This window comes from Zonotrichia leucophrys, chromosome 3 (genome assembly GCF_028769735.1).
Source record: "Zonotrichia leucophrys gambelii isolate GWCS_2022_RI chromosome 3, RI_Zleu_2.0, whole genome shotgun sequence".
NCBI lineage: Eukaryota > Metazoa > Chordata > Aves > Passeriformes > Passerellidae > Zonotrichia > Zonotrichia leucophrys.
This window is the reverse complement of record NC_088172.1, coordinates 92,696,819-92,724,481: the sequence shown is the minus strand read 5'-3', so window position 1 is coordinate 92,724,481 and position 27,663 is coordinate 92,696,819. Positions and strand designations below refer to the sequence as shown.

Sequence of the window (27,663 nt, the reverse complement as noted above, 5' to 3'; positions counted from 1 at the left end):
TGTGTGACACGGGTGTCACAGCACAGCCTTCTGCAGAGATCAGGAGCTGAGGGTTTGTCACATCCAGGTGTGAGGAGGGTGGCCTGTGCCTGGCCTCGTTGATCTGTCCTTGCACAAGAAGGAGGGCTATGGCTCTGAACATGGTGCACCATCAACTTTCCTGCCCTAGTGCCTCAATTTTTAGCTGGAGGAACCTTTCCAAAGCTGCACATGATGGTGTCAGGCCAAAGAGTGAGCAAAGTGTATTCCAGGTGTGTTACAGACCAGGAGCCAGGACACTGTTTGGCACCACCAGTGTCTGCACTGATCCACACTGGGGATAAGGTGGAGAAGAGTCTCTTGTGGCAGGCCCTGGGCCCAGCCTGCCTGGAGACACGGGTCATTCTGAGCAGAAGCAGTGATTCCCACAGCAGGACACAATTCAGGAAAACAGCATTCACATAAAAGGTGAAGTAGGATTTTGATGAGTGATGGAAGTCCAAAAGAAAGGATGTTGCTGATTAGGCAGTGCAATGCTCAGGTGCTTCAGCTGATGCTTCTTAGACCTTCTCAAACCACCTGGGTAATGCGAGCTGGCCTCCTGGAATGCATCTTTGATGGTAGGTTTTTTTGGAAAGTAGAGGAAAGAAGGGAATTTTAGACTTCTGGCCAGGATGCCAGGGTTGCAAAGGTAACCTTTCTGTTGTGGTTGAGGCCAGATAAGACCTGCCTTGAGTTGGGAAGAGCAAAGATGTACAGCAAATCAAGCAGTTTTGGGGGATGAGGGGGAGGAGAAGATATAAGGGTTCGGCCAAAGCTTTCCAAAACTGAGGGAAGTTCAGTCAGGTAGAGATGAAAGCTAGCAAGTTCCTGTGCTTATTGGACCTGCTGGTTGTGCTCCACTGCAACCCAAAGCCTGGCCCTGCCCTGTGCTAGGAAGAGCAGGATGCATTTGTAAGGCAGTTGTGAGAGTCTCCTCTCCCCCACCCTCCACCCTCTGTGTTAGCCAGGGGGATGCTGGGGCCTTGCTGTCTGTCTCCACCCCCGGGGACCTGGGGAAGCACTGCTGTGCTTTGGCTGTGGCCTGCCTCTCTTGGGGCTGCTTATTTCTTTTTGAAGAGCTTGCGGAAGGAGCTCCGGAACCCCCCCTTGGGCTCGTGCCGCGGGTTGTGGTCGCTGAAGGATGTTTGCTCATTGTCATCCTTCTGGCAGAACCTGGTGTTGTCTTCTGCATGGAGCTCCTAAAAGGGAAAAGACAATTTAACCAGCATTTGCAACCTCACATTCTTGTTCCCTTCTCTCTCTATTTCTCTCTTTCTGTGCTAGGAGGGACCTGGTGGGTGAGGAGGTGCTGATAAGGCTGGGAAGAAACACTGGTACCTCTGCAGAGAGCTTGTTCCTGGCCTTAGGGCTGAGGCAGGGACAGAGGAATAAAAGGATAAGCACTGTTAGAGGGAACTGGAGCCTTTCTTGCTAAGCTTTTTGTTTAGGGGAAGCTCATTAGCTTCTTTTGCCAGTGAGGGAGCAAGCCAGCTTGGGCAGTTGGAAGAACTTCCCACCCTCTCCTTTCTCCCCTAGAGCAGGGAGGCATCAGGCTTTGGAGCAGTGATGAAATGTGAAAAACTCTTCTACTGGCCCTGCTGCTGCATGGTTTCATATCTCTGGGACAAAAGGCTTCATTAGCACACGCACTTTGTGGTAAATGTGCCACTAAAAGAGCTGTCCCTCTTTTGGGAGAGTGCCAAGCTCCTCTCAGCAAGACTCTGGACAAGACCCTTTTTCCAATTCTGCCCACCACTGCCATGGTGATTTCCTTTGCACTGGGGTGAGAACATGTCCTGCAGTTCTGGACAAGCTCCACATCTGCACCCTACTGTGGGCCTCAGTTCTGTGCAGGTGAGTGCCAAAGAGCTCATTGTCCCTTTCCCTGGGGTGCCTGTGTCCCCATGGCTCTTCCCTCTGCCTCATCTCCCTTCTTCAACCTTCTACCACCTCCTTCACTCACTAGGCTTTGCTTTTTTTGTTTTTTTTCTTTTCTTTTGAAGTTTCCTTGCTGCCTTTTCAGTCAGGCTGTTGGAACCTATCTCCCATCATCATCTGCATCTAAGCACCTCAGAGCACCCTTGGCCTCCTCTTCCTTGGCTGTGACAGCCCAAAGCTGACTCTGAACGGTCACTGCAAGCTACAGAAACATTGCTCCTGCAGGACCTGGTGTCCCTAAAGGGTTACAGAGCTCTTTGCCATGTCCCACCTGAGGGACACAGTTGTGGGCTCTGACTGTTCTCACAGAGTTTGGCATAGGTCTGTACAATCCAGGCAACAAATACAGGTGAAACAAAACCTATGGACCAGATCCCTGCTGGTGTAAATGGGCTGAGCTTGGCCAAGTCATGCTGGTTTACACTGGCAGGACTTATCCAGCACTTACCCAGCACTCACAGCAGGTGGAAAGGCACCTGTTTAACTGGGTGCCAATCACAGCACTAATTTTGAACAGCTTTGTGTAAACTTCGTGACCTGCTCAGAACATTCACCTTGGGGGGGGAAGCTCAGTGACAGTGGAGACACACAAGAGGCTACCTTGTCTCAAAGGTGTTCTAGCTGAGCCAGCTGTGCACCTCAACCCATGCTTTTCCCAGGGGAAGATGTGTGTGAAAACGAGCAGTTGAGGTCTTGGAATGTGTGGGCTTGAAAGCTGTTTTGGCATGTTCTACTCTAACTGTATCTCACATCTTTCTCCTGCTGCTGCTCCTGCTGCACCACCACGTGCCTCTTTTTTTTTCCTCCTCCTATTTAAGCCTCCTTACTTCCAAAAAGCTCGGTTTTTCACCCGCTCCTCTCTGTGGGGGGAAGTAGCTCCTTTGGGAGCTTCGGGATGAGGCTGAGATCATGTGAGGCTGAACATTCCTGTCCTGCTTCTGCTGCAGACGGCTCCCACTGCTGCTCCGTGTGCTGTAGAGTCTGGTGCTCACGCCCTCGGCGCTGCGCGGCAGCTCCTTCAGGGACCTGCTCAGCTGCTTCCCTTTGCTGTGAAACATCTCACGCTTGTAGGTGCTGCTGCTCACGGGAGTGCAGCTCTTAGGCAGGGGCTGCAAGGCATGGTCTGTCCTCTCCGGTTCTGAGGTGAAGTTCACAGGCCTAAGGAAGCAAATATCCAAGCTGGACTCGGAAGAGGCCGGGGAGCAGTTCTCAAAGAGAGCAAGGTTTTGGAAGGTGTCATCTTCATAGGGGCCTGGCATGGTGAAAACCTCCCCAGGGTAGTCAAACTCTTCGTAGCTTGGTGCAAAGTTCCTGGCATCCTGCAGCAGCTCCACGGAGGTTCTGATGGCTCTCTCGGTGTTCCCTACCGCGTCAGCTGGCGGTGCTTCGTACTCCATTTCGGGGATGGATTGCAAGGGGGCTGTCAAGGCCTTGAGTTCCTGCTCTGTCAGCTGAGAGGAGGCAAGGATGTTCTCTGGCCTCTCATGTTTTCTGCTTTCCATCTCCCAGTCAGGGGGTTTTACAGCCTGGATGTTCTCCATCACTGTCGGCTGTGGTTTCTTCATCTGCGGCATCAAATGCCTTAGAAATAAAAACCAAAGCAAAACAAAAAACAGACAGAAGTGGAATACTAAAGGATGACAGAGACAGCATGACAAATTCCCCCCACCCCTTCACTCCCCCAGCCCTTTTGTGTTGGTTTTATGGCCAAAAGGTACTCTCCTGTCTTGGAGAACAGTAACAGAGGTGTCTCTTACAGAAATGGCCTGGCTGGTTAGGAGGACCAAACTTGGAGAGACAGAACTGCTTATCCAGTAGCTCTGTCTAACTTTTGTACTTTACAGCATGAAATGAATAGAAACTGAGATGAGAAGCCAACTGCTCCATCTCTCTCCTGCTCATCTGCATTTTAGATTCTAAATTTCCTTCTCTTTCTGTAATGTAGGAGCTGTGCCTCACTTTCCTGTGGTCTGGTTGTCTTTTCAGGTGGACTGGGTTTCTCTCTTGGGTAAGGTGACTCTGTCCCCAAAATGTGTCAGGAGTACTTGGAGGGCTTCTACCCTCCATGTATTCCAGATGAGTCTTCAGCTCAGGAGGAATGTGGGGGTGGTGCCAGCTGAGGCTGCCAAGGTGGAGGCCTGGAGCAATCTGTCTGTGAGAGGGGGGAGATTGGCTTGGGCAGTCTGGGGAGAAGGAGGCTAAGGACTGATCTGTAACACTGCTAACAGAGGGGGACTGGGAATGATGCAGCCAAACTCCTGTTAGTATCAAATGAGATAAGAAAGCACAATAGCCACAAATTGCTGGCATAACAATAAAGGTAAGTCTAGAGTGCTTCTCTGATCATCATCTCATTTGGCACCTGTCAGGCTGGAAATGGCCAAAGGGGAACCATATGAGGAGTGGCTGAGGGCACTTGGTCTGTTCAGCCTGGAGGAGACTGAGGAGAGACCTCACTGCAGTTTGCAGCTTCGTCATGAAGGACAGCAAAGGGGCAGGCACTGATCTCTTCTCTCTGATGACCAGTGACAGGACCTGAGGGAATGGCTTGGAGTTGTGTCGGGGGAGGTTTAGGTTGGATATTAGGAAAAGTTTCTTCACCGAGGGGGTAGTTGGGCACTGAACAGGCTCCCCAGGGCAGTGGTACAGCACCAGCCTGACAGGGTTCAAGAGGTGTTTGCACAAAGCTCTCAGGCACTGTGTGACTCTTGAGGATGGTTCTATGCAGGGTCAGGAGTTGGACTCAATGGTCCTTGTCCTTTCCAACTCAGAATATTTTGTGATTCTGTGGAGATTGTCTTGACTTAGTCTTGTGTCTTTTTGAGCCCATTTCGTACTTACATCTTGTGATAGCAAATTACATCATTCAGTTATGTGCTCTGTGGAAAAGTATTTTTTTTCTCTGCTCTGAGACCTTGGTCCTGTTTCCCAGCTCTTGCAATGCTGACAGTGAATACTGCAGAGTGTTATTGTGCACACCACTGTCAGGCCTAAACCAATTCACGTCCTTCCTGACTTAGTGCCTTAGCAGGCAGCCCTGGCTAGAGCTCTGAAACATCCCCTGCTTGTAAACCACACAGTAGGGGATAGCAGGATGGAGCCAGCCCTTCATCTCTCTATCCATAGACTGGGAGTGGTTTTGGAAATTACAGCCTGTGGCTGCCTGGTGTCACTGGCATGATGTGGGTGAGGAGAGAATTTTCAGCCTACTTTGAAAGCTGCCCACAAGGACAACAGGCTTACGGGGTGGTTGTGCCAGAGGAAGGTGCTGCTGGGAATGACTGGATGGCCTCTTCAGTGTGGATGCCACTGTCCCGCATTGATGCTGCACTGGGTGTTGGAGAAACCTCCTGGCTTGTGCACTGGGAGGTGAGACCTTTGTACAGCTTCACCAGGGATGACCTGAGGGAGGAGAAATCCATCGTCGGGCTAAGAAATAAGGCAGGGAATGAGCACGAGCATGTAGAATCACAGAAAACAGGACTGGGAGGGACCTTAATATTCCTGTTCAACTCTGCCCACCCCAAGGAAGAGCCTGTTCCACCTAGTCTGCTCCAGCCAGCAGGGCATCCTGCTTTCTGTGGTGTTCTTAGCACCTCTCCTGATTGCAGTCCCTCCCCAGCAATCTGCCCTTTACCACCCTCCATACTTGGAAGATTCCCTTGAAATTTGATCTTGTTCTACTCCTCAGGTAAATCATCACAAAGAGCAAAGGCAACCAGATTCTGATTTTAGTAAAAAGTCTTGATTTCAAGGAATTGTTCTGAACTACAACTTGAGAATCTACATTCAAGTTAATTTCCATCACAGTTAACAGGTTATGGGAGACTTTTATTTCTCCTACCTCCTCCCCCAGTAAAATAAAATAATGCCATTCTTTTGGAGTCTCAGTCCATAAGGGAAACAGTCCTCACCCTCACCAGGGCCTGGAGCTGCCAGAGCTAAATCTCCATGTGTTTTCCCACTGGGGAGTGACTTTGTCACCAACTTAAGGAATCAAATGATTCCATGAAACATGTGGCTGCTTTATTTAGAAGGACTTAGAAGTGATTTTTCTTTCACTTTCAGAATTAGACAGAAGGGCCCACCCCAAGTCTGACCTCAGTTTGGAGGTCAAATACCAATAGTGGTTCTTCTCCAGCATTTGGATGCAAAGGGCTTTGTTTTATTTCAACAGAGCAATGTGCCTGTTGATCTAGCCTGGATCTAAACCCCCTGTTTGCCAGGCTTCCCCCACCCCTCCTTTCCCTGGTGACAGAGACAATGAGTACATGTTGTGCTTACTTCTTCAGCTTTTTCCTCTTCTGTATCAGCAGGTCTTCATTGCACTGGAAGAGGAGGCTGTAGTGTGAGATGAAAACGCGGAGGCGCTGCACGCACACCAGCAGCAGGTAATAGTCAGGGTGCTCTTGCTCCGTGAACTTCAGGACATTCTGGGGCACAGAGGAGAGCAGGCTGTTGGGAGGCTGTCCTGACCCTTTCTGGGGAGAAGGCACTGTTGGAACCATGGATTAGGGCTCTGGAGTGCTCATGGCAGTGCCCTGGGGGAGCTTTGCTAGGCACCATGAGTTTCTGAGGGATTTGGATGGGGCCTGCCTCCCACTAGCCCAGTGCAATTGCACAAGGAACCACTGTAAATGTAATCACAGGATGGGTGGGTGATGGACTGATGTTTTGATTTTCTAGGGGTTGCTTTCTGTGTATTCGCCTTATCTGAAATGTTTCAGTACAATTCAGATAAGCCTTCTGTGAACCAGAAATCTTTTTATCAGCCATCTCTCTGTAGGACAGGTTGTTGGGCCCTAGGAGCCCTCTCAGATGTGTCCCATCTCTGACCTCCTGTTTTCCCAGAGCAGCAGACAACAGAGCCTTTGGCTTCCCAGGGGACAAAAGCTGCTTCTGTCAGGCCAATTGGAGAAACTGGCAAATATAAGCAAGCCTCACGTGAAAAAGATGAAACTTAACCTATTGTTAGCTGGCTTTCCCTTTAAAAGTTTTTTTTTTCTTCAAAGAACCCACTGGGTTTGTCAGGATCCTGTTCCTGTGCAGGATCCTGACAAATACCAGCTCTGAGTCAAAAGTCACCTGATGTCATTAGAGCTCAACAGCACAGTTTCCATGCTGGGGCCCTACCTGTAGATGAATAAGGTATTCAGGGATTCGCTGGACTATATGAAAGAACAGAATGTAGAGATCAGACTTGATTTCTTCTTCTACCTGAAATAGAGAAAGTGACTTAAGAGTCTTTCCCACCCATAAAACATATCTCCTTCCAGATGGTTCTGTGGTTTAATGAGTAGTTGTGCTGTAAGGAGTTATAAACAGTTCACAGGGGCACACCAGGCATTTAGGTTGGGGATTATCTACCAGGGACACTCAGCCTAATAAAGTAGGGAGGCACACTGAAACTGCACTAGTTAAGTTTCAGTGAAACTCCAAGAAGACACTGTTGCTCAGAATCAAGTTCTTAGTTTAGGCTCAAATTAATTGAACAAAATGAGATTGACTTCTAAATTAAAATATACTGGATGCAAGCAAATAGGTTACTGCACTTTAAACTACCTTTATATTTAACTTTCTAAGTTTAAACCAAGAATCCAGACCCAAACAGATGAAGCTGAAAGTCAAGACTCTTTTCTCTCTAAAGGACTCAATTCCTCTGTTTGGGTGAGTCCTCCATTTTCCAGGAGACAGTTCCTGGAAAAGATCTGGATAGCATGTTCATAGGCAAGCTTTTGGGAGGTTTAATCTGAGACATTGTTTCCTGGCACAGCAGAGAAGCTGCTTTGGTTTCAGACAGTGAGGAAGGTGTCAGAGCTGCCTTTTGTAGGTGCCAGTCAGCCACAGCAACCTCCAGGAAACAGAACAAGTGGATTGGCAGGAGAGTCCTATCATGGGCAGGCATAACAGGAGAGATCCAGGCTTGCATGTTGCCATTACGTGCTGGGAAGCAGACAGGATGTTTACCTCCTTCAGGATCACCACGTGGATCAGAGAGATGCATTCTGGCAGGTCCCTCAGGTAAGCAACGTAGTAGTCCAGAAAATTATTCTTAGAAAAGAGAAAAGAAAAGAACACCCAAACTTAACAGAGATTTTTGCTCACAGAGCCAGCCAACCAGTTAATTCCCCACCATCACTGCTGGAAGGTCACCAGTGCAGCAGAGCTGCTGTTTCACTCCTTCAGGGCTTGGAACTTCTCAGGAAAGTCTGTTTTATAAAATGTGTTCAGCTGTTGAGCACAGTGTGTAAAGCTTTACTGCAGGTGGGGAGGGGTAGAGAGGCTGGGCAGTAAAAAGCTCTTCTTATCTAAGATTGTTAAAACTTATAAAGTATCAGATGAGTTTTTACATGTCCCTGCTGCTCACCAGGGCAACAGAAGTGAGTACAACAAACCATGTGGGCCTCTGCCTGCCCATGTGCTTGTCAGAACTCCGAGCAAGGTGTATTGGGGCAGGGGAGCATCAGAACCCCTCTCTTTTCACACCCTCACTGGAAATGCAGCCATTCAAGCTCTCAAGGCCCACCTGTGGCTCCTGCAAGCAGGTCTGGGTCTCATGTAGCTTATGGAGCTGTGCTATGGGGCTGCTTGCCCACAGGTGGGTCTGGCATGTGGGATCCCTGAACACCAGAGGGGCTGCCATGGCCCAGGACTGTGCTCCAAGGGGGTTTCTGAAAGCTCTTGCCCTTCAGGCCACAGCTGCACAGCACAGCCCCTCTGTTCAAGGTGTCTTGGTCCACCTGCACCTCAATAAAATGTCATAAAACATGACAGAAGATTCTGGAGAGGTCTTCAACATACCTCATCATTTGTCAGCTTCAGGAAGATGTCTCCTAGGATCCCTTGTCGTGGCCAGCTCAGGACTCTCTCCTGGAGAGCGTGCAGTAAATCCACGTGCTGCTGCACCAGGAACCGCAAAGAGTTGGGGAAAAAGCTGATGGGAGACCAAGCCAGACTGGTTACACAGAGCAAAACCTCATCCCTAATAAGTGAAATCTGCTGAGGTGGGCATTCCTGAGTGGTCAGCCCAGCCTTGCACATGTAATATTGACTGCACTATTATTGCTACAATGGCACAGGTGTCACTGACTCCTGTAGCTGGAACCCTGGCTGCACTGGGGGGTCCTGTTTTGGCTGCTGTGTACATGCAAGTACCCTCTCCAGCTGGCCATTAATGAAGTGTTTTGAAAGCTCCTTAGGCTTTCCTTGCAATGCCTTGAGTAGCTGACCAGAATTGGCAGCACTAAAAAGCCCCAGGCAATGCTGCAGTGGCTGATCATGCAGGACTATGGCCCTGAGCCATCCCACTGAGAGCTTGGAGGAGAGCTCCCCAGCTTTCTGTCTTGTCCCATTTGTCAGGCCCTTTCACAAGACAACCCCCTGGTGCAGAGCTGGTCAAAATGTGCTACTGCCTTTCTGCCACTTCACACTGATTTTACCCAGAATCAGAAAGATGGTGGACAAGATGCAAGGGACGGGTAGGAATGTCTTTAATGACTGCAAAAACCTCTCAGTGCCTCCAGTTTTCAACTAAGTGTTCAAAGATCTCTGTGTGGATGTAAGAAAAGTTTGTGAGGTGATAATGCAGAAGTAATATTGACTGAAGAAAACTCCCCAAAAGACAGAGAGCACATTACATCAAATACCTTCTCTCTTTGGTGCTTCTTTTCACATCTGGCCCTTGCAGTGTGGCCTTGATCTTCAGGATGAGGGAAAGGTTGATGACGTACTTCCTTTCTGACTCCAGCAGCTCCAAGGCGATGTTCTGCCTTTTGGCTTCCAGAAGATAAGGGTTAAGTTTAAAAATAAGAAAATACTGACCTCAAGGACAGCTGCATGTTCGACTGGTGAGGGGATCATGAAAAGAGAAACTTTTTTAAAATTATATCAATGCCTCATCTTTTTCTGTGTTCTTTACCCAAAATGTAAAACTCCACCCTGATGCTACAGCATGGCCCAGCCATGACCAGTGCCTCAGTTTGCTAAGAAAACTCCAAAGCAGATGTATTTCCCCCTATAAATACAAAATTTTTCTAAGAATAACAAAACAAACAATCAAAGGCAAAACAACTCATATCAGGTCTTCCCATCCTGAAGAAACCCTGCAGAATGAGCAGTTGTATTTTTCACCCACTTAAGCACCCACTCTGCTGCAATCCCCTCAGTACTCTGAATCTGGCAGGTCTTGGAAAGGAGGAGGGCTGTCCTGGATAGAGTGGTTCTGTCAGTCACACAGCCCAACAAATACTCCAGAGGTCTTGGAGTGTGAGGCCCTGAGAGATTCCCCCCAGCAGCAGAAACTGGTCTGTGTGTGTCCCTCCATGGATGCTGATCACCAGCCAGCTCACACCAGCTTTGAGCCTCTCTGGCCAGAGTTTTCTACTCCTTACCAGCCAAAGAGGGTTCACATATTATGTTGTCTGCTGAGCTGTATCTGCTCTGGCCCATGTCCTTCCCTCTCTCTGGTTGCTCTTTGGAAATGTATTCATCTCCCCAGTCCTTGGTGTCCTTGGGCTGCTTCCACACTGTTGATGGCAGATGCATTTTTGACTGTCCCTCTGTTGCCAGGGAAGGCTTGAGGCTGTCATCTGTCTCTATGGCTGCTCCTGCAATGACAGACAGCTCCATGGACTCTGACATCTCAGCATCTCTCTGACAGGTTATGCTGCAGCAAGCAGCTGTGTTCCCATCCATTTGAGGCACTGGAGGGTGAATTTGGAGCATTCTTTGTGCTTCACAAGGGCTGTAGCCTTGTGAAGTTAATTTACAAAGGAAATGCATTTGGTGAGCTCTTCAGCAGAACATGGTCTGCACTCTTCCAGTGTTTATTTTCAAGCCAAATAAGATCCAAAATTAGACATATGTTAGAGAAGCAGAAACACCTTCTCCTCCCAAGTGGGAGAAGTGGTGCTCTCGCTATTCTTTGTCACATCAGGAAGCTTCAATTCTTCCTTTCTGCAAAAGCACATAGAATCTAAGAAAGCAACAGCAGAAAGGCTTTCTCTGCCAAATCCTTGGCACTGACCCCCACAGACACTTCAGGGACAAAGGTTTGCCCTCATATCTCAACTGCAAATAGGAAAATGGAGGTACAGGGCAGAGTGAAAGACATCCCTGTGAAATGCCTTCCCTGAAAGCATTTCTTCTGAGTAGTAAAGCAAGCACTCTAATTTAATCATTTTCCTGCTGTCTTGATGCTTGATATTTTATTACCTGGGCCTGCTATGACCTTCACACCTCCTTCTCCCATGGGCATGATCCTGGTGTCAGACACTGTTGAGGAACAAAGGGAACTTTAGCAACAGAAGGCAACTGTAGAGCTTGCTTCTTCCTGCCAAGCCCTGTCAGTAGGGCAAAATCCTCCAGTCTTTCACAGTTTTGCTATGAAAGCACCCCTGTTGGACTCTCCTGTAAGGAGGATCTTTTCTGCTGGGCTCTTGTCACAAGTCTGTGTTTCAGTAGCCCCTGCAGACAGGTAATGTGGGGTCCCTGCTGTGCTCAGTGCTGTGTGACTGCAGAGGAATGTGAGCAGTCTTGGCTTCTCCTGGCATGCAGGTGCAGGTTGGTAGAGGATACTCCACACAGAACAAAGAGGATGGAGACCTGACAAAGAGACAGGACTGATGTTTTGAGTGGAAAGGAGCTAATTGAAGAGCAGAGGGATGAGACTGGAAAGGAAGGAGCAGTGGAGAAGTGGGTGAGAAAGGTGGTTGTGCAAGAGTGATGTGAGGGAGATGGCTGACATGTCACCTCAGAGCATGGGGCAGAGAAGGGCTATGACTGACAGGTTCTGAGCAAAACAGAGTAGAAAACAGCACATGGTTTTCATCTAATCTCTGCCTTTGTTGACATTTTTAATGAATATGTTTTTATTGTCTTCCTGTCTGAACAGCAAGAGAGTGATAGACCAGCTTAGACTCCCAGACTTAATTATAGAATGAAAGGTTCTGATCCATCTCCTTTTCTTTGATTCCAACTTCCAAGTGTTTGGCAGTTGACAGTGTTTTCTTCATCAAGGTGTGATTCTCCTTCATGTTCCCTGCTCCCTCACACAGAAACAAAAATAAGATTTTTATCAAGAGCCCCCATTTGGTTCTGTATCTGTGCCACTGGCACTACAGAATGAAAATCCAGCCTGTATCCCTCTCCTTGGAGGAAGCAAGAAATGGATGTTGAAACAGTGTTTGCAAAGCAAATACTTCCTGAACCCAGGTTACCCCAGTGATCTTTTTCTGATTTTTTTTCCTGAGGAAGGCACTGCATTTGCCTATTCTGTTTCCTACCTTTTTCATAAGTCACATTGTGTAAAAGACTTGTAAAATCTTCATTGATCAGCACAGGTTCTGGGAGGTTGATGGATCGGAACGGGCTGCCCTGGAGAGGTGTTGGCACTGTCTGTGATCCGTGGTCATCCTTCTGTGCTCTCCTGTACAAACACAAAGAACGACGTGCTTGGAAAGTCTGAATGCTACAGGTGAAGCTCCTACACGACATTTGTGGCCAACACTGTCAGAAATAGGACAACTCTAGCAGAGACCAGGAAAGGAGCTGGCTTTGATGGAATTGGCAGTTCATGAACAATGTTCTGGAAATAACTTCCACTGGCTACAGGAGAAGGTTATTTCAGATCTATTATTTTGCAGAGCATATTTCATCTAATTAAATAGCTTAATTAGCTGAGGGGCTAGCCTAGATTTGCAAAGTGTTTGCATCAAGGCAGCTGTATAGACTCATGATCAAAACTCTCTTTTCAGAAGAAGGCTAATTAGGACCAAGCTGGATAAGTGTCTGCTTCATCACAGCATCAGTGTGAGAACATTCCCTGACTCTGCTCAGAGGAGAAAAGGCTGGTGACAGGAAAGCAGAGCAGGACTGCACCATCAGGAGCCCATTGAGTCCTGCAAGCCTGGAAGGGGAAATTGCAGTGCTGTTGTCTGAATGGGGGAGGCCGCTGACTTTCAGCAGCCCCAGCACGTCTTTAGTGGGTCTCTGTTCCACCAGGCCCTGGTTCTCCAGGGAGCTGCTGGGGGCTGTTTTTCTGTTGGAATCACAGTGAGGTGTTAGCATTTTTCTTCTGTCTTTGCTCTGTGGGGTGTATGTCTTGGAGTCTGGGGTGAACTGAAGCATTTCTGGTCATAAACAGGGTTGTTACACACTTCCAGCCAGGAAAAAAATTAAGAAATTATGCTCTACAGAAAGGAACAAAATGGACACCACTGCTAATTAGCATTTTCAGGACCCTGGAGTTTGGGCCCTTACTTAGCTTTCATTTTCCGTGATTCCCGCCGCTTCTCTTGCTGCAGCTGCTCAATTTTCTGTTGCATTTCCTCCTGCTTGGCACTGATTTCTTCAATCATTGACTTTGCATCGCTGAGCTCCTCCTGAGAAACAGGCAAAAGCACAGCATGGCCATCAGCCCTACGTGGCACAGCTCTGAGTGCTGGCTGGTGTGCACAGAAGGTGCTGCAGGGTGCTCTGGGGAGTGGCTCTGTGATTGCACTCCTCCTGTGCAAGGCCAGCATGTGTGACGTGCACAACGTGATGATCCTTAATCCTACAGGCCACTCACCCAAGGCAGTGTGGAGCCCCGTGGTCAAGGCACTGGTGGGAGATGAGACTCAGGGCTTCATCCCCCACCAGCTGAAAGCATTGGGAGCACTCCTGCCCTTAATGGCATTTGGATGTGGGCCTTAGGGAGCACATTTCCCTCTGCAGTTTTCCAGCATGTGTATTCACATGCTGCACTTGGTTCAGATCCCAGTGTGAACACTCACATGTATAAGTTTTGCCAATCAGGCCATGGATCTGCCCTTTTAGCCTGGTTTCCTAAGGAAATGAGGCCCTCCATATCTTCCCTGTCCATCCTCCCTCAAGCAGTTTCAGCCAAGCCTTATTCAGATGTAGAGCTCTGATGCATGAAGTTCCTGCATATTCCATGAACATGAGCAGCAGGATTGAGGAGAAATACTCAAGAGTTTCATGTAAACCAAAGGACTTCCCCCAGGCAAGGAGGTGACTGTAGTGGGAGCTCAGTGTTTGAACAGCCAACATGGGCACGAGGCAGAGGGAGAGCAGCCTTTGCCCCTTCTGTTGCTTGCATAATTCTTTGTGTCTGCATTTTAAATCCCCTTTTTCCCTATGACAATATCCTGGGTAACCCTTTGTCTGGTTGCTCTGAGACCTCTCCCATGTGCCCTTGCCCTTTGTTGTCTTCCTTGCTCATCTGGCACCGAGGACTCCTCTTGCCTGGTGCCATCTGTCTCCCTGTCACAGGGTTAGTAATGGGCTTTGTCAGTAAGCAGCCCTCTTTAGCTTCACAAGGTACTATTGACTCAGCAAACCCCCTGGGGAAAATTTGCAATAAAAACTATAAAAGAGTTTCTCTGCCTGCCTCATCATCCACTTTCTGCATGGAGACACTGGCTGGTCTAAAATGTACATCAAGCCTTCTTGCTAGGCTGTCTCTCCAGCCCTTTGTCTTTATCCTCTTGGGCCAGATCAAACCAGGCTGCACTTCCTCCCAGCCATGTGGAAATGTGACTTCAAAAGGCTTTAGGGTTTTGTGTTAATTTGCTGCTCCCCAGTGGCTTTGGTTCCTGAAGGAAATGCAGGAGACCCGACCCAAGGAGAGGTGTGGGACAGTGGCCCAGCAGTAGCCTGTGAGCAGGCCATGAACCCACGGTATGTGCAGCCCAGAGCAAGGGCTGCTTTGTGTCCAGCTAAGTCTCAGCATTGCCTCATGGCCAGGCAAGAAGGCTAAATGGGCCAGAGCGTGGGATACTTGTGAGTTGGAGCAGTGAGGGGACACCCAAAGCCAAAGGAAGTACCCCAGGTGTATCCAAAACAATTGCTCACTCATTTTCTTTGCAAACTGGGAGCATGGATGGAGGCAGGTGAATGCTTCCCTCTGCCAGGCAAGCTCACATGGAAAGCATGCAGCCCCCCACAGGTCACACTCCTACCTTGAACGTGTTGAGGGAATTCTTCATCTCGGCCACCTTCTCTTCCATGGCACAGCGGCAGCTCTTGACCTTCTCCTCCAGGGCATACTCTCCATGCTGGATGCGTGACAGCTCCTGCATTGCTTCTGTGAAACCAGCCTTCAGCTCAGAGGCCAATGCCTGCAACTACAGCAACCACAAACAGGGGGGTTCAGTCCCTCCTCCCAGGATCATGTGTTTGTGTCCCCAAGGGTCACAAAGGCTGAGTGTAACCCATCCTGTAAGGTGCTGTCCTCTTTCTCCTCCTCCTTTCATGGCTCGGAAACATGGGGAGAGGTTTGGCCCCTGCTGCAGCCTCGGTACAGAGTAGGAGATGTTTGTCTTGGGCAATCAATGTGCCCTTTTTCAGACTTTTTTAAAAAACTTTTTTGAGTTTTTCCAGGCTCCCTGGCAGTTTGCAGCCTGTCAGCCTGTAGTAGGAGAGGACAGTCTGAAACATGCCAAAAGGTTTGCAATAACAGCAGCCAGATTATTAATCTCCAAAGCAGCTGAGCAATCAAGAATGTGTCCGGTTTTGAGCAAGTCCTCCTCCCACACGTGGGGCTGGAATTCTCCCCACACAGGTCTAAACCCTCGCTCTCCAAGTGCTGTGGAGAAGCTCTGTCCTTTGCCACAGGCCCTTTCCATGGAAGGAGGCAGCTCTAACTTGTGCTGGGGAGGGAACAAGAGGTTTTCCCCTGGCATACAGTGACACTGTGCCCACTCTCTCTGTTTTCTGTCCCTAGATGCCCTGTGCTCACCACCTAAGCTGGAGGCAGGCAGTGATAGCTGGGTGAAGCAGGAGATGGACTGGGGCAAGCCAGGCTGGCAGAGCAAGCAGACAAGGCAGGTGTAGAGGTGGGCAGTGAGGGGGATCAGCGGCTGGCACAGAGCTAAGCAGGGAATTCCCTCTTGGGAGCAGCTGGGGCTGGTGAGCCTGACTCTGCCCCAGTGCTGTGAGCGAGGCTCGTGCTGCCTGCACAAAGCCCTCAGCGAGGTCGCGGCCCAAGGCGCTTCGGCACAGAGGTTTTTACCTTTACAACAGAAATGCGGCCTAACATCTGGTTATAAACTGAGTCCAAAACGGGAGCACTGCTGGTAAGCGGAGAGCCACCCCGGGAACTCAGGCGCTTGAGTCCTGCAAATGGAGCAGAGATGGCTTCCGATACCTCGGGGCACTGGCACGCACCAGCCTCCTCTGGTCAAGGCTGGCAGTGTCTTTCCAGAGGATGTCTGCCTGCCATCCCCAGCACTCACCCCACAGCCCCCACTCTGAGCTGCCTGGACACACATTTCCAGAGTGCCTGGGTAGGAGGAGCGAGACTGACAGGAACCACAGGCACTGGGACCATGCAGAGGGGAGCAGGAGGCTGAGGACATCTTCCTTCATCAGGATGAAACCCTGAATCCCCAGGCCAGCTGGAGCTCCAGACTCCTTGGCTGAACATTTTCCCCCTCCCCTCCTGGCCACAGTGTCACCCTGTGACCTGTGCATGTAGTCTGAAAGGTCAGAGGGGCTGCTTAGGGTAGACAATGACCACACTGCTTCTGATATCTCAGCCCAGATGGTCGTGGCATCATCAGACATCCTAACATATGTGCCTGGAGAAGGGGGAGGGAGGGAGGGTTATAAAGTACTGTGACTGTGCAAAATGTTAATATTCCCATCCCTGCTCGCAGGTGCTTAAGGACAGACTTTCCCCCTGAGCTGACCTGGCCAAGGCACAGTCTGTCTGCCAGCCTGCATCAGGGCTGGGCATCACACACTGCCCTCCAAGTGACAAGGGTTCGTTTGCAAGATCTGTCCCTTCCAACTGGAATATCTATCCCATTCTAACCTATGCTATCCATTTTAGAGGTCTGCTTCAGGATGGAGGTATCACAGCCCCAAGTCTTGCTAGCAGTGGAGCAGTCCTGGAGCTGGCCCTGGAGATAACATGGTCTGGGGAGAATAAGCTGAGAATGAAATATTTCTGCCCACAAGCCTGGCCATCTCCTTTTCAGATGCTTCCAGAAAGGGGGTAAACTACACAGATCCTTTGAAGGGTATAGGGGTGGGAATCATTGCTGATCTTGAGGTTTCAGAGTAAGAAAAGCTGCAAAGCATCAGCAAAAGTGGACCACTGCAGAGAATTTGGTGTCCATGTGCACTGAAACACTCTATGAAAGCAGAGTTCAGCCAACATAAGGAAAGACTTGGATTAGAGCCTGGATGAAATATCCTCTGCATCTGAGAGCAGACAGTGACCTGTTATTTTGGTATTTGCTTTTGGCCAATCTCTGCTTTTGTGGTGACAGTGCTAGCTTAGTTTCTTTGTGTGTCCATCTCAGTGCTCCAGAGCCCAGCCTGAGTCTGTCCTGCCCCATATATCCTTCCTCAGCCCCATGCAGCTTGCAGTGGCTGTTTCAGACACTGAAATGCATCCTTTTGTTGCTGCTTGAGGGATGAATGCAGCCAGAAACACCAACCAGCCACAGAGCTTGTCTGATGGAACAAGAAGTGCTGAAACCCTGAGCAGGTCAGGGTTAGCATAGAGGGAAATACATTCTTGTTGCATTGGATGCAGAGTTGATCCAAAATCAAGTGAAGTGATACAGGAACAGCACATTATCTTTAAACTCTTGCCAAGCATGGTGTAGCTATGGATTTTAGTTAGAGCTCATTTCTAAACGCAAGCTGTAGAAAACCATCCTTTAATCCCATAAGCTGTTAAAACAGATGGAAGCCACTGAGGTATCAGGCCCTGCCGATGTCTGGGCCAAGTGACAGGGCTCTGTCTCCACAGGGATGGCCTATGCCTACAGGACCAGAGAGGTACTTCACAGCTTTGTGACCCTCTGGAAAGTCAAGCCAACTCTGTGTTTCCAAAGTTTCTAAGTGCAACACATACCAAAAAAGACAGATTGTGTAATACAGCAACAGTTAAACCATAATGTGTTGCCCTGGCTCACTTATTCATGGGACTAAAGATGTAATTTAACATTTAAGTTGTGGAATTTAAGAAACAATAACTTAAATTGAACTAATGCCTAGAGGATAAATGAATCTGCACAGTCACAGGGAGTTCTTCAAACCTGTCCAACAACTGTTCAAAAAAAGCATTTAGGCATCTAAATAATTTAGTACCAGGTACAGACTTCATCTGCCTTTGGACTGTGGCCCTCAAACCTGACAAAGCAGAGCAGTGAGGTATCCAGTGCCTTGTGTTTGTAGGTATGTCTTTCTTGGGCCCCATGACTCCTATTTCACCTGCTGCCCTGATGATTTTCAGCTCTGTGTGGAAAAGCCATGCTGTTCACAAAGGGTGCACAGGACTGATGCTGCGTCCTGGAGCCGAGGCAGCAAAACTGCAGAGTCTCCCCTCTCTCTCTTGGTGGGTGCCAGCAATTTGAGACATTTGTAAAAGATAACAACAGTCCTTGCAGCCTAAAGATTTGGTCAGGCTTTGAGGCAGCCCAGGGAGGATGGTTCTGCACAGCAGATGGGGATGGTTTATGGAAGGAGAGAGTGGGATGGAAGGAGGGCAGCAGAGCCTTGGTGAGCTGGGTCACTGTCCTGGCTGCCACTGAAGGGATGAGAGGGAGCCCTGCCTTCTCTGAGTAGCTGTGTCCCCACAGGTTCCCCCAGCACTGGCCAGGCTGTCCAGGGCCCTGTCTCCACAGGGATGGCCATTTGCACCTGCACCTGTGGCAGCTGCCTCAGTCCTACACTAGAACAGCACCTGCTGTCTGGGACCTTGAGCTGGAGCCTGTCAAAGGCAGGAGAAAACAGGCTCAGTATAAAGAAATACTGCACAGAACAATTCTGCTGTTATAAATATATCCTTGAAAAGAGCAGAACCTTCTGTGGCCATGAAGGAGTACTGTCTGTGGTGCTTCCCCAGCTTATCCACTGTCCATCACTGCACATCTTTTGGGGCTGCTCTGAAGAAGTAAACAGACATTGTATCTCAAAAGAGGGCTGCCTGAGGACACTGCTTGAAACCAATCTGGCACAAAATCCAGTGTTTGACACAAGCCCTGGATCTGATTTTTCACAGTTGCATGATGCGTGCTTTTACCAGGAAACAAGTAATTTTTAGAACAGCTACTAACTCCTGTGCTTAAGGGCAGCACTCCTACAGCCAAGCATTTGGAAGGCTTGCAGTGCCTCACAGCAGGAGAGCAGCAGAGCTGCAGTGGTTTACAGTGGTAAAGAAGCTGGGCCTAGGAGTATATCCAGCATATGTATTCCTAGGCAAGGCTGGTAGGCATACAGTCAGAGCAGCAAAGTACAGAAGAGAAGGATGACTTAAAGGGAGCTGCAAGTACTCATCAGTCCTTGCTCCACATCTGTGCAGTCCCTTTTGGTAACTGCATCGTCCACAGGGCCTTTGCTGAAGCAGAAGGGAGGAGCCAGCTGGTGACTGACATGTAAGGACTCAGGAGGTACCCACGTGTCAGCTGAAAAACAACCTGTGTGCTTGGTGTTTCCAGCACACAGTCCAGGTGCATGTTGGATGCACTGTGCTGGACCCCTGGAGCTCTCTGGATGGGAAAAGAGGATGAGATGACAGAAGTGCTGGGTAGCTCATGGAAAGCAGTGCCTTCTCCACTTGCCATGGTGCACTTGCAAGCAATTATGGACATTAGTGTTGCAATGGTGACAAGGGAGGTCTCAAATAATCTGATTTCCACTTCAGGGGTATGTTTCCTCTCTCAGGCTATGGTTCCATATTGAACCAGACCAGGGATTAAAGTGCTTAAAACTCTGTCACATTTCCTGCAGACTGGAAATGAGTAGGAAACATCATGTGGAAAGGCTGAAACTGCATCTTGCAGGACGGATATTCCTTGGGCTGTGGTCATAGACAACCTTACAGCATCTGTGATATCCAATTGCAGCAAAAATGTTAGCCCAAAGACAAGGCACAGAGCTCAGGAGGAACTGATCACCAGGGTTTCTAGCTGGGAGGCCAGACAAGGACATGCAGAAAGACTCAACACTCTGGCTGCTCTGGATTATCAGGCAAGAGCACTCCATGTCTGAGGAGCTGGGAGGCTGCCAGGATAACCCAAAGCCCCACAGAAGACTTGGCCCCAGCTGCATAAGACACCCCTGCCCCATGTCAGTCAACAGATCATTGCTCCTGGGACAGTTCAGCAGGTTTGCTGAAAGCTCATCAAAGCTCAGTCATGAAATCTCCCCCCAGCCCAGTGAATTGACATTCTCTAGTTGGTGCTAATGATGTCAGCTGCTTAATTAGCTGAGCTCACAAACCACCTGCCTAAATACAACTGGTTGTGAGCAGAGAAATTTTACTGAAAGGTCTTTTAAGATGAGGCCCAAGATGTGTGATATTTATTCATGCAGTGTGCACATTTTGGTTGCCATGTTTCTTGTAAATGCCTACATTTCTCCTTCAACTTAATTTAGCTTTTTAACTACTGTTTATATATTAGTAACTCTTTAAACTCTTGGAGTTATTTAGGGCATTTTGCTCATCTTTACCTGGGAAATCTGTGTTGCAGGGGTACTCACAGGCACACTTTCAGTCCCTCCTGTGGGAATAAAGAACTTCAGTCAATTAAAATGACTTATAATGGCTGCTATTAATAACTGGAACAGAGGGTTTGAAGTCCCTCTTGAGGAACAAATCGGTTTTAAAGGACTCAAGTCTCACTTTAGGAGGTCTGAACACCATATCTTTTGTAAAATAAACTGCAATTATAAAATGGGAATGACTCACCTAAATTCAGATGTTAAATTCACCTTATTTGCTGTCCTTTGTCTGGCCAGAGTTGATCCATGCAAGGAAGTGAGCAAGCTTGTATGGGCAATTAGGACTAAATTGCTCCCTGTGAAGTGTAGTTCTGTGTACCAGCCTTAGATAACACTATTTTTTGGGGTTGTTTTTTTTTTTTTTGTCCTAAAGCATTACTGATCTGTTTCTCTACTGAAGCAGTCAGTTTTGTCTTCTACTATATCTGTACATATTTCTATTACCTCCACAAAAGGCAAAATACCTTATCTGTATATTTTAAGTTTTATTTTGTCAAAATGCAATCCAAGCAGTAATGATATCTTTTCTAACCTCCCAAAATTACACCTTTTCATTGGTTTTGTCATTCCTGGGGGTTTGTGGTGTGGTGATCCCAGCTGATCTTGTACAACTTAACATTGCTGAAACAGATTTGGCTGATGGAGGAGATTATATCTATTTTGCAGAAGTGTTTTGGACACTGCAGAGACATTATCTCTAGGCATTAATCCTAGAATCATGGAATCATTTGAGTTGGAAGGGACCTTTTAAGGCCATGTAGTCCAACTGTCTTGTGCAGAGACCTTCAGTTGTCCAACAGAAATCACCTCTGGCTGTGCTGCCGTTGCCCTTTGAGGCAATTGCAGTCCTATGGCCTTGGTGTTATTCCCTCCATCAGGCTCCCTGCCTGGATCTCACTCCCAGAAAACACCATGCTACTCTGTTCCTCATTCCCCTTGGGAATGCCACTTCAGGAGATGGGTTTTCCCTTGCCTCCAAGGATTTGCCTCTGCTGTTAAGTCACAGACATGACCAATAACCCCATGCCCAACTCCAGGGGAAGCCAAGCTCCTTCTTTCCATGCTGGCTACAGATGCTTGGTGCTTTTCCAGCCTGGGCCTTTAAGATAACAGAAATGCAGTCCTGCAGAGGCTGGAAAAGCATGCAGGGAGGACTCTGCACAGTCAGCCAGTGGAAAGTTGAAGCCTGGAAGTCAGAGCTATACAAGGCATAGCTCCATTCTGATTTTCTTTACCCCTGAGGGGGAATGTGGGTTACCAGCAAGGACACCTATGAAATGGCCCTGTTCTGGTCTCTAGGATTTGTCCTGATTCAGAGAAACTTGAGCAAATTCCCCCATGAATTGCAGAAGGGAGAGGCAGAGAGGCTGTGTGCCCCTCTCTGCCCATGTGCCACTTCCTGCCTGTGTTCATGGCTCTCTCAGCTGTGGGGCTGAGTAGCTGGGTCAGACACTGAGCCTCTGGGGGATACCCTCTCATGCTCCCTCCTAGGAAAACAAGAAGCAGCAGGCTGACTGGGAGAAGTGACTATGACTGCAAACTGCCAGTTGTTTGGGGTCAGAACTCATCAGCCAGCCTGCACCAAGTCCCACATTTCAACTTTTAAATTACAGGTTGTTTTCATCTTCAACTTTGGCCTGTCTGGTTCTTTTTTCCAGATTTTCTCTGCAACCACATGAATTAGGAACTGGCCTTTGGCCAGAAGTTTCTCCTGATGCCTGGAGCTGGGGCTGTGTCTACAGTGACTCTCCTGAATCATGGAAACTGAAGCCCATGCCAGGTCTGTTGGGCTCTTGCTGGGGGATAGCAAGGACTGACCCAAAGAGAGCAAGAGGACATGTTTCTGAATTAATAGTACAACACAAACCAGGTGCTGGGAGGACAAGGAGATGCTGTTTTTACAACATGGGTGGGTGTATTGAGTGCAGAGCTCTGTGAAGGACTGGAGGTGTCAGGTAGAAGCATAGCACAGCAAAGAGCCTTCTCAAATTTTCTTTGGGTGTCTTTCAGTCTGATACAGAGGGCCTGAGCCATGTCCTGCAGAGATCTGTAGGGATCTTTCATGAGGATTTGATTGTGCATCAGTCTGTAATATCCTTGGATTTACTAAAAGTGAGGAACTGCTCCTGAGTGAGACTGGAACTGGGGAGAGGATCACTGCTACTGTGACCTTTGCCATGAGCACTTCCACCTTTGCCATGAGCACTCTCTGAATGTACCCAGTCAAAACCCAGATCATTTCTATAAAGTCACTGCAAAGAGCTGAAGCAGAGGAGGCTCCTCACAGTCTCACTGTGGGAAACAAGGGACTCTGTGCATCTCCCAGTTTCTGCACTGAACATCTGCAGCCCATGAGGGCATAACAATTAATTGGAAAAAATCCCTGCGATAATTTCCTTTTCAGCCTGCTGTAGTGTAAGGGTTTAGGTACATAGACCTAATTTCATCAAATTAGAATAATCATGATAATAATAGAGAAATTAACTTTTCTGATAACTATGCCATGAATAGTGGCACCACCAAGCACCTTCTAAGAGGGCAAGAGGTGGTCCAGTCTCCCTCCTGAGCTGACAGCTGTGGGCACTCCTAGAGCTGCTCCCCCTGCTCACAGTTCCAAGAGTTCCTCACCATATGGACACAGTGCCTCTGAGGTGGCAAGGCAAAGCACAATGCAAGGGGTTTGGGGTGGAAGGCAAGCACCACATTCCTCTGAAAGAAGTCAGTAACCACTAAAACCCTGGATTTGAGCTTTTCAGACTTTCTAGAATGCAGCCAGCCTTACAAGGACTGATTGCATGCAAGCAGTGTGGCCTGGATACATCTTGGTGCTTGCAAGACTGGGATTGGTGCAGATATCTGTGTTGTGGCACCGATATGAACAAGAACCCCTCTCTACAAAGCACATGGGGAGAGAAGCAGATCCTCATCACAGAACCCTCAGGTAAAACATAGCTTTGGACAGCCAGAAGTCTCTCTACATCCTAAGGCAGAAGTGGGGCACGAGGCAAGAAAAGGAATGGCTTTCCACATTGGACATTACATATGCCACAGGAATGTTTTCCAGAGAGGAGAGGGAGATGGTTCTAAAATAAGAAATAAAATGTCAACCCCCAGATATTTCTAAGAACTGAAAGTACTGAACATTTGCCATGGTTGAGAGGTGCTCTCAGGGGCCTGGCTGGTGGCCAGCAGACAGCTCCTATGAGAGCATGTTTCTCTCTTGCTGCCTTTCATTCTAGCAAGAAGTGAAATAAGAGGCTGCTTTACCTTCGTGTTTGTTTGTGTCCATGGCTGCTATGGGGAGTGCGTCCTCGCAGGGACTCGTGTCCTCACTCGGGAGGGCTCTGGCTGGTCACTGGGAACATCCCATGGCTTACAGCTGCCCACAGGGGAGCCCTGGGCTGGGGCAGCTCATCTGAACCCTGAGTGCAGAAAGATGCAGAAAGGGTTTATTGAGCAGAGCTGCTCGAAGTTCAGGCAACAGAGAAAGGAGGAGGGATTTGAGACAGAATGAAGCGTCCTAAAGATCTGTTTGGGTTCACAGAGTGGATGCTGGTACAAACACTTCCCTCCCAGCCCAAGGCCATTTGTGCTTCCATGGATAGGTGACTAAAAGGTTCTATGTAGTCCCACAGAGACTGTTTTCTCAGTAAGATACTTCCTGTATGGACACTGAATCAAAACATGCTGTAGTTTGAACAGCACATGAACACCTTGCACAGGTGTTCTGCATCCAAGAGTCAGCTTTTTGCTAGGCAACCAGTCACCCAAAATCTGCTTCACACCTGTGTTTGGACCACAGAAGTCCTGCCTTCAGAATGCTGCTGCACAGTTCTGCCAGCACTTTAGGAGGCACTTGTCCTGCTGTACCTGTTCTCTCTGCCCACAGCCTCCCTGACTGGGAGACACAGGAGTGCTGCAAGGCACCTCAGTGTCAGAGGTGTGGCCTCTGTGGGAGCCAGGGACAACAGGGCATGATGCTGTGCCCAAGCCAATCCCATGGTAAGAAAAATTCTTTTTTGGTATTAGGTATTCCAGAGAATGACAAGACTGCAAGTTGTTTTTAAAGTAGCTAAATCTCTCTAGAAGTTTTGAGGACCAGGTATTTAAGTGTGTGTCTCAGAGCAAAACAGATTTATAAATTCAACTTCAGTAGTAGAGTTGTTAAAACTTTGCTCCCAATTTAAATTAGTCAGCACCACAGAAAATTCCTGAGACTGGGCTGTTGAACTAGGACTAGTGTGCTTAACAGAGAACTGGTTTTAAAATTCAGAATTGCTTTTGCAATGCTGAGGGAAGAGGAACAAGTAGGAAAGACAAAACAGATATGTAAGAAACATGAACCTCCTCTGTTTTCACTGAAAACAAAGAAAACAGCATTTTGCTGGAAAATAATAGATTTCATTTTTGCATATTTTTGCCTATTCTATTAAGGACATGTTTAAGCACAGTCTGTGTCCTCTGCAGAGCTCAGGAGTGAGTCTTTGAAACTGGGACACCGGGGATGCCACCATCCCCTCCTGCTCCAGGCAAACCAGGAGTTTTGCTATCTGACTGCACTGCAAAGTAGGTTGACCTTGGTTAAGTGGGTCCAGAAAATCTTATCTGTTTTACCAGAGTAACTGTCTTTGTGTGTCCTCTATCTGCAGCCTGCAACTTCCTGAGTTACCCCTTAGTTCTTTGTTATGTTAAATAATTGCATTAACATTGGCTACTTTCCAGAATTTAGGGCTCACTGCTGTACCTGGTGAATGTGTAACATTGCCTCTCTCTCCCTGGTTCTCCTGAATTGCTGAACATAAGAAGCAAAACTAATCAGTCCTTCCTCACCACTGGAACAGAACCTGAGCCTTGCCCTGGTTTGCAATGAAGGTTTGTCCTCTGTTCCCCCCAGCTGTGGCTGGGGAAGCTGTTAAGATTGTCCTCACCAGGGACAGGATTTCAGGGAGCCTGAGCTGGCTGAACAGTGTCTGGCTTGTGCCTAAAGGGTGCAAAAATGGGTTGGAGAATAGGATTGGTATTTGGCCCTAAGACCCTGGATGGGGCTGCTTGGTCAAACCATCCCTCTGCTGGCAGTGGACAAGTCCTAAACTCACAACAGAATCAAGGTGAGCAGGAGCCCTGGTATGGCTCTAGTTCAGCTTCCTGCTCAAATCAAGAGTAATGTCAAACTTCCTCAGGACTCAGTCCAGCTCTGGTCTGGACAGTTCCCACACTGGAGTCCTCACAGCCTCTCTGGGCCCTCCAGTACCCTGAAGAAGAATATTTTTCCTTACATCCAGTCAGGGTTTCCCTTAGCTGCAGCTTGGACCCAGTGCCTTTCACTGTGCACCTCTGGGAAGATTCTGGACTCCATCTTTTACATCCCCCTTGAGGCAGTTAAAAGCTGGAGAGGATCCCCCTCTTCATGTTTTTGTCTCAGTCCTGAGCAAGTCCCTTCCTGTACACACAGACATGATTCCCTGTGCACATCAGCAGCAAGTGCAAGCCCTCCATGAAGCTCCTTTCCCAAACCACTACCAGGCCTCCACTTGTGGCAAATCCAGGGTTTGTCTGACATGCCAGCCAGCACAGGGTAGTTCCCTCATCAACCAGGAGATGTTATGGCTCCTCTGCAGGCTCCCCACTGGCCAGGCTCAGTACCCAGTCACAGGGAGCCATTCACAGGCTCCCATTCAAGCCCAGGTCCCCTGCTTTAGGGACAAGAAAAGGCAAAGATGTGATTGTTTCTTCAGAGCTGAGCACTAAAACTCATTTACACTCCTGCAGTTCTCATCTAGTCAGAATATCTCCAGAGCAAAGCCCAGAGAAGAATTTGAAGGTGTTAAAGCCACCAGATTCCTCCATCAGGGCAAAAAGATGTATTGTCCCCTTCTGTTTCTATCTCCCCTCCAGCAGCCAAATCTTCTGGAACCGAAGAACTTCTGCTGTTTGTGACTGCCATGCTGCTGGCCACTGGTGGCCAGCAAAGATCCCTGCCCTGGTGCCTTGCACGAGCAGCTGGCACTGCAGCCAACCTGTCAACAGAGCCTGGGCCAGCACTCACTTCCCATAAGATCCCTGAGGGAGAAGGGAGGGATGGATGGATGGATGGATGGATGGATGGATGGATGGATGGATGGATGGATGGATGGATGGATAAGGTCCCAGTGAGTTGTGCCCTTGAGGCAGCACAGCAGAGGGGTTCCTGCACAAGCCATGCATGGTGCAGAGAGGGGAGGCAGCTCCTGCAGCCCAAACTGCAACTGTGTGACTGTGCTCCCCCTGCCAGCACTCCCCCCACATGGAATGGCACAGCTGGGGGAGAGAATCAGCTGTGCAGAGGATCACAGTTCAAAAAGACTGAGGGATACACCAAACTTCAGCATGCAAGCAGGCAGGGTTCAGTAAAGCATTCACAGACTAGCTTGGAGCAGAACTGTTACTGTTTGCCTGGCTTCCTGCCTCATTCTGCTTCTGAAATCATGACATGGGTAACAGTGCAGGAATCCATGTGCACTTTTGCTGCTTCAAGTTATTAAGCATCCACAGTTTTCCTAAATAAATGCTTGGGATCTTCCTGGTGACTGTGTCAATGCTGCTGGCTGAGATTGCTGGCTGTTTTAAATATCCCACTTGGAGAACAACCCCCAGTCCTCTAAAGAGAACAAAAAATCAGTTATTTACTCTCATCACTCTTGCACTTTGTGTCCAACTAACTCCAATGCAGCTGTCATCCAAATAAGTCAATTCAGCATGATAATTCAATTTAGCTTGTAAATGGTGAGAGAAAAAAAAAAACCTTTTTAAACTGTTTTAGAAACCTCACTATAAATGCAGCCTCACAAGATTGTCCAGCACACTAAGCTAGAACTCCATTCAGAATCTTAGAAGAAATCAGCTGAAAATAACTGTGGGCACTGAAGATGCAAAACACTTTAAATATCATTTTATGTGCAGCACACACAATATAATTAGTTATGGCTCTAGCTTTATCCATAATATGAAAATGGCATAATTAACCCCACTCTTCATCCCAAGCCGAGTACATTTTAAACTTACCCCAGGCTAGCTGAAGATCCTTCAGCACTGGTGGTTGCTAGAGTTGGGAATTAGCACTGTGCAAGAAAGGAGAGAGAGAGAGAGAGAGAGAGAGAGCAATGGTGGCTTGACGTTTCCCAGGATGGGACTGTCACATGCTAA

The 27,663-nt window shown here is 48.4% G+C and overlaps 1 protein-coding gene across 1 annotated transcript; it reads right to left on the bottom strand.

The window, feature by feature from the left end:
- Positions 1-1,008: 1,008 nt before the first annotated feature.
- On the bottom strand, positions 1,009-27,663 carry ARHGEF33 (Rho guanine nucleotide exchange factor 33). Its single transcript, XM_064707054.1, has 16 exons — positions 27,523-27,663; positions 23,749-23,903; positions 20,431-20,480; positions 14,922-15,086; positions 13,219-13,340; positions 12,243-12,385; positions 11,173-11,232; positions 10,350-10,565; positions 9,606-9,735; positions 8,761-8,893; positions 7,927-8,010; positions 7,093-7,176; positions 6,244-6,392; positions 5,203-5,361; positions 2,787-3,540; positions 1,009-1,220 (listed from the first exon to the last, which is right to left on the bottom strand). Exons 2-16 carry the CDS (start codon positions 23,768-23,770, stop codon positions 1,083-1,085), a joined length of 2,409 nt encoding a protein of 802 aa, XP_064563124.1. The 5' UTR covers positions 23,771-23,903; positions 27,523-27,663; the 3' UTR covers positions 1,009-1,082.

Excerpts from the sequence above, each read along its gene's own strand:
- ARHGEF33 (XM_064707054.1), bottom strand. The coding sequence starts at position 23,770 with ATGGACACAAACAAACACGAAG. Across the intron at positions 12,386-13,218 it reads TCACGGAAAATGAAAGCTAA|GAGAGCACAGAAGGATGACC; the intron begins GTAAGGGCCCAA and ends GTGTTTGTACAG. Across the intron at positions 6,393-7,092 it reads AATACCTTATTCATCTACAG|AATGTCCTGAAGTTCACGGA; the intron begins GTAGGGCCCCAG and ends TCTGTGCCCCAG.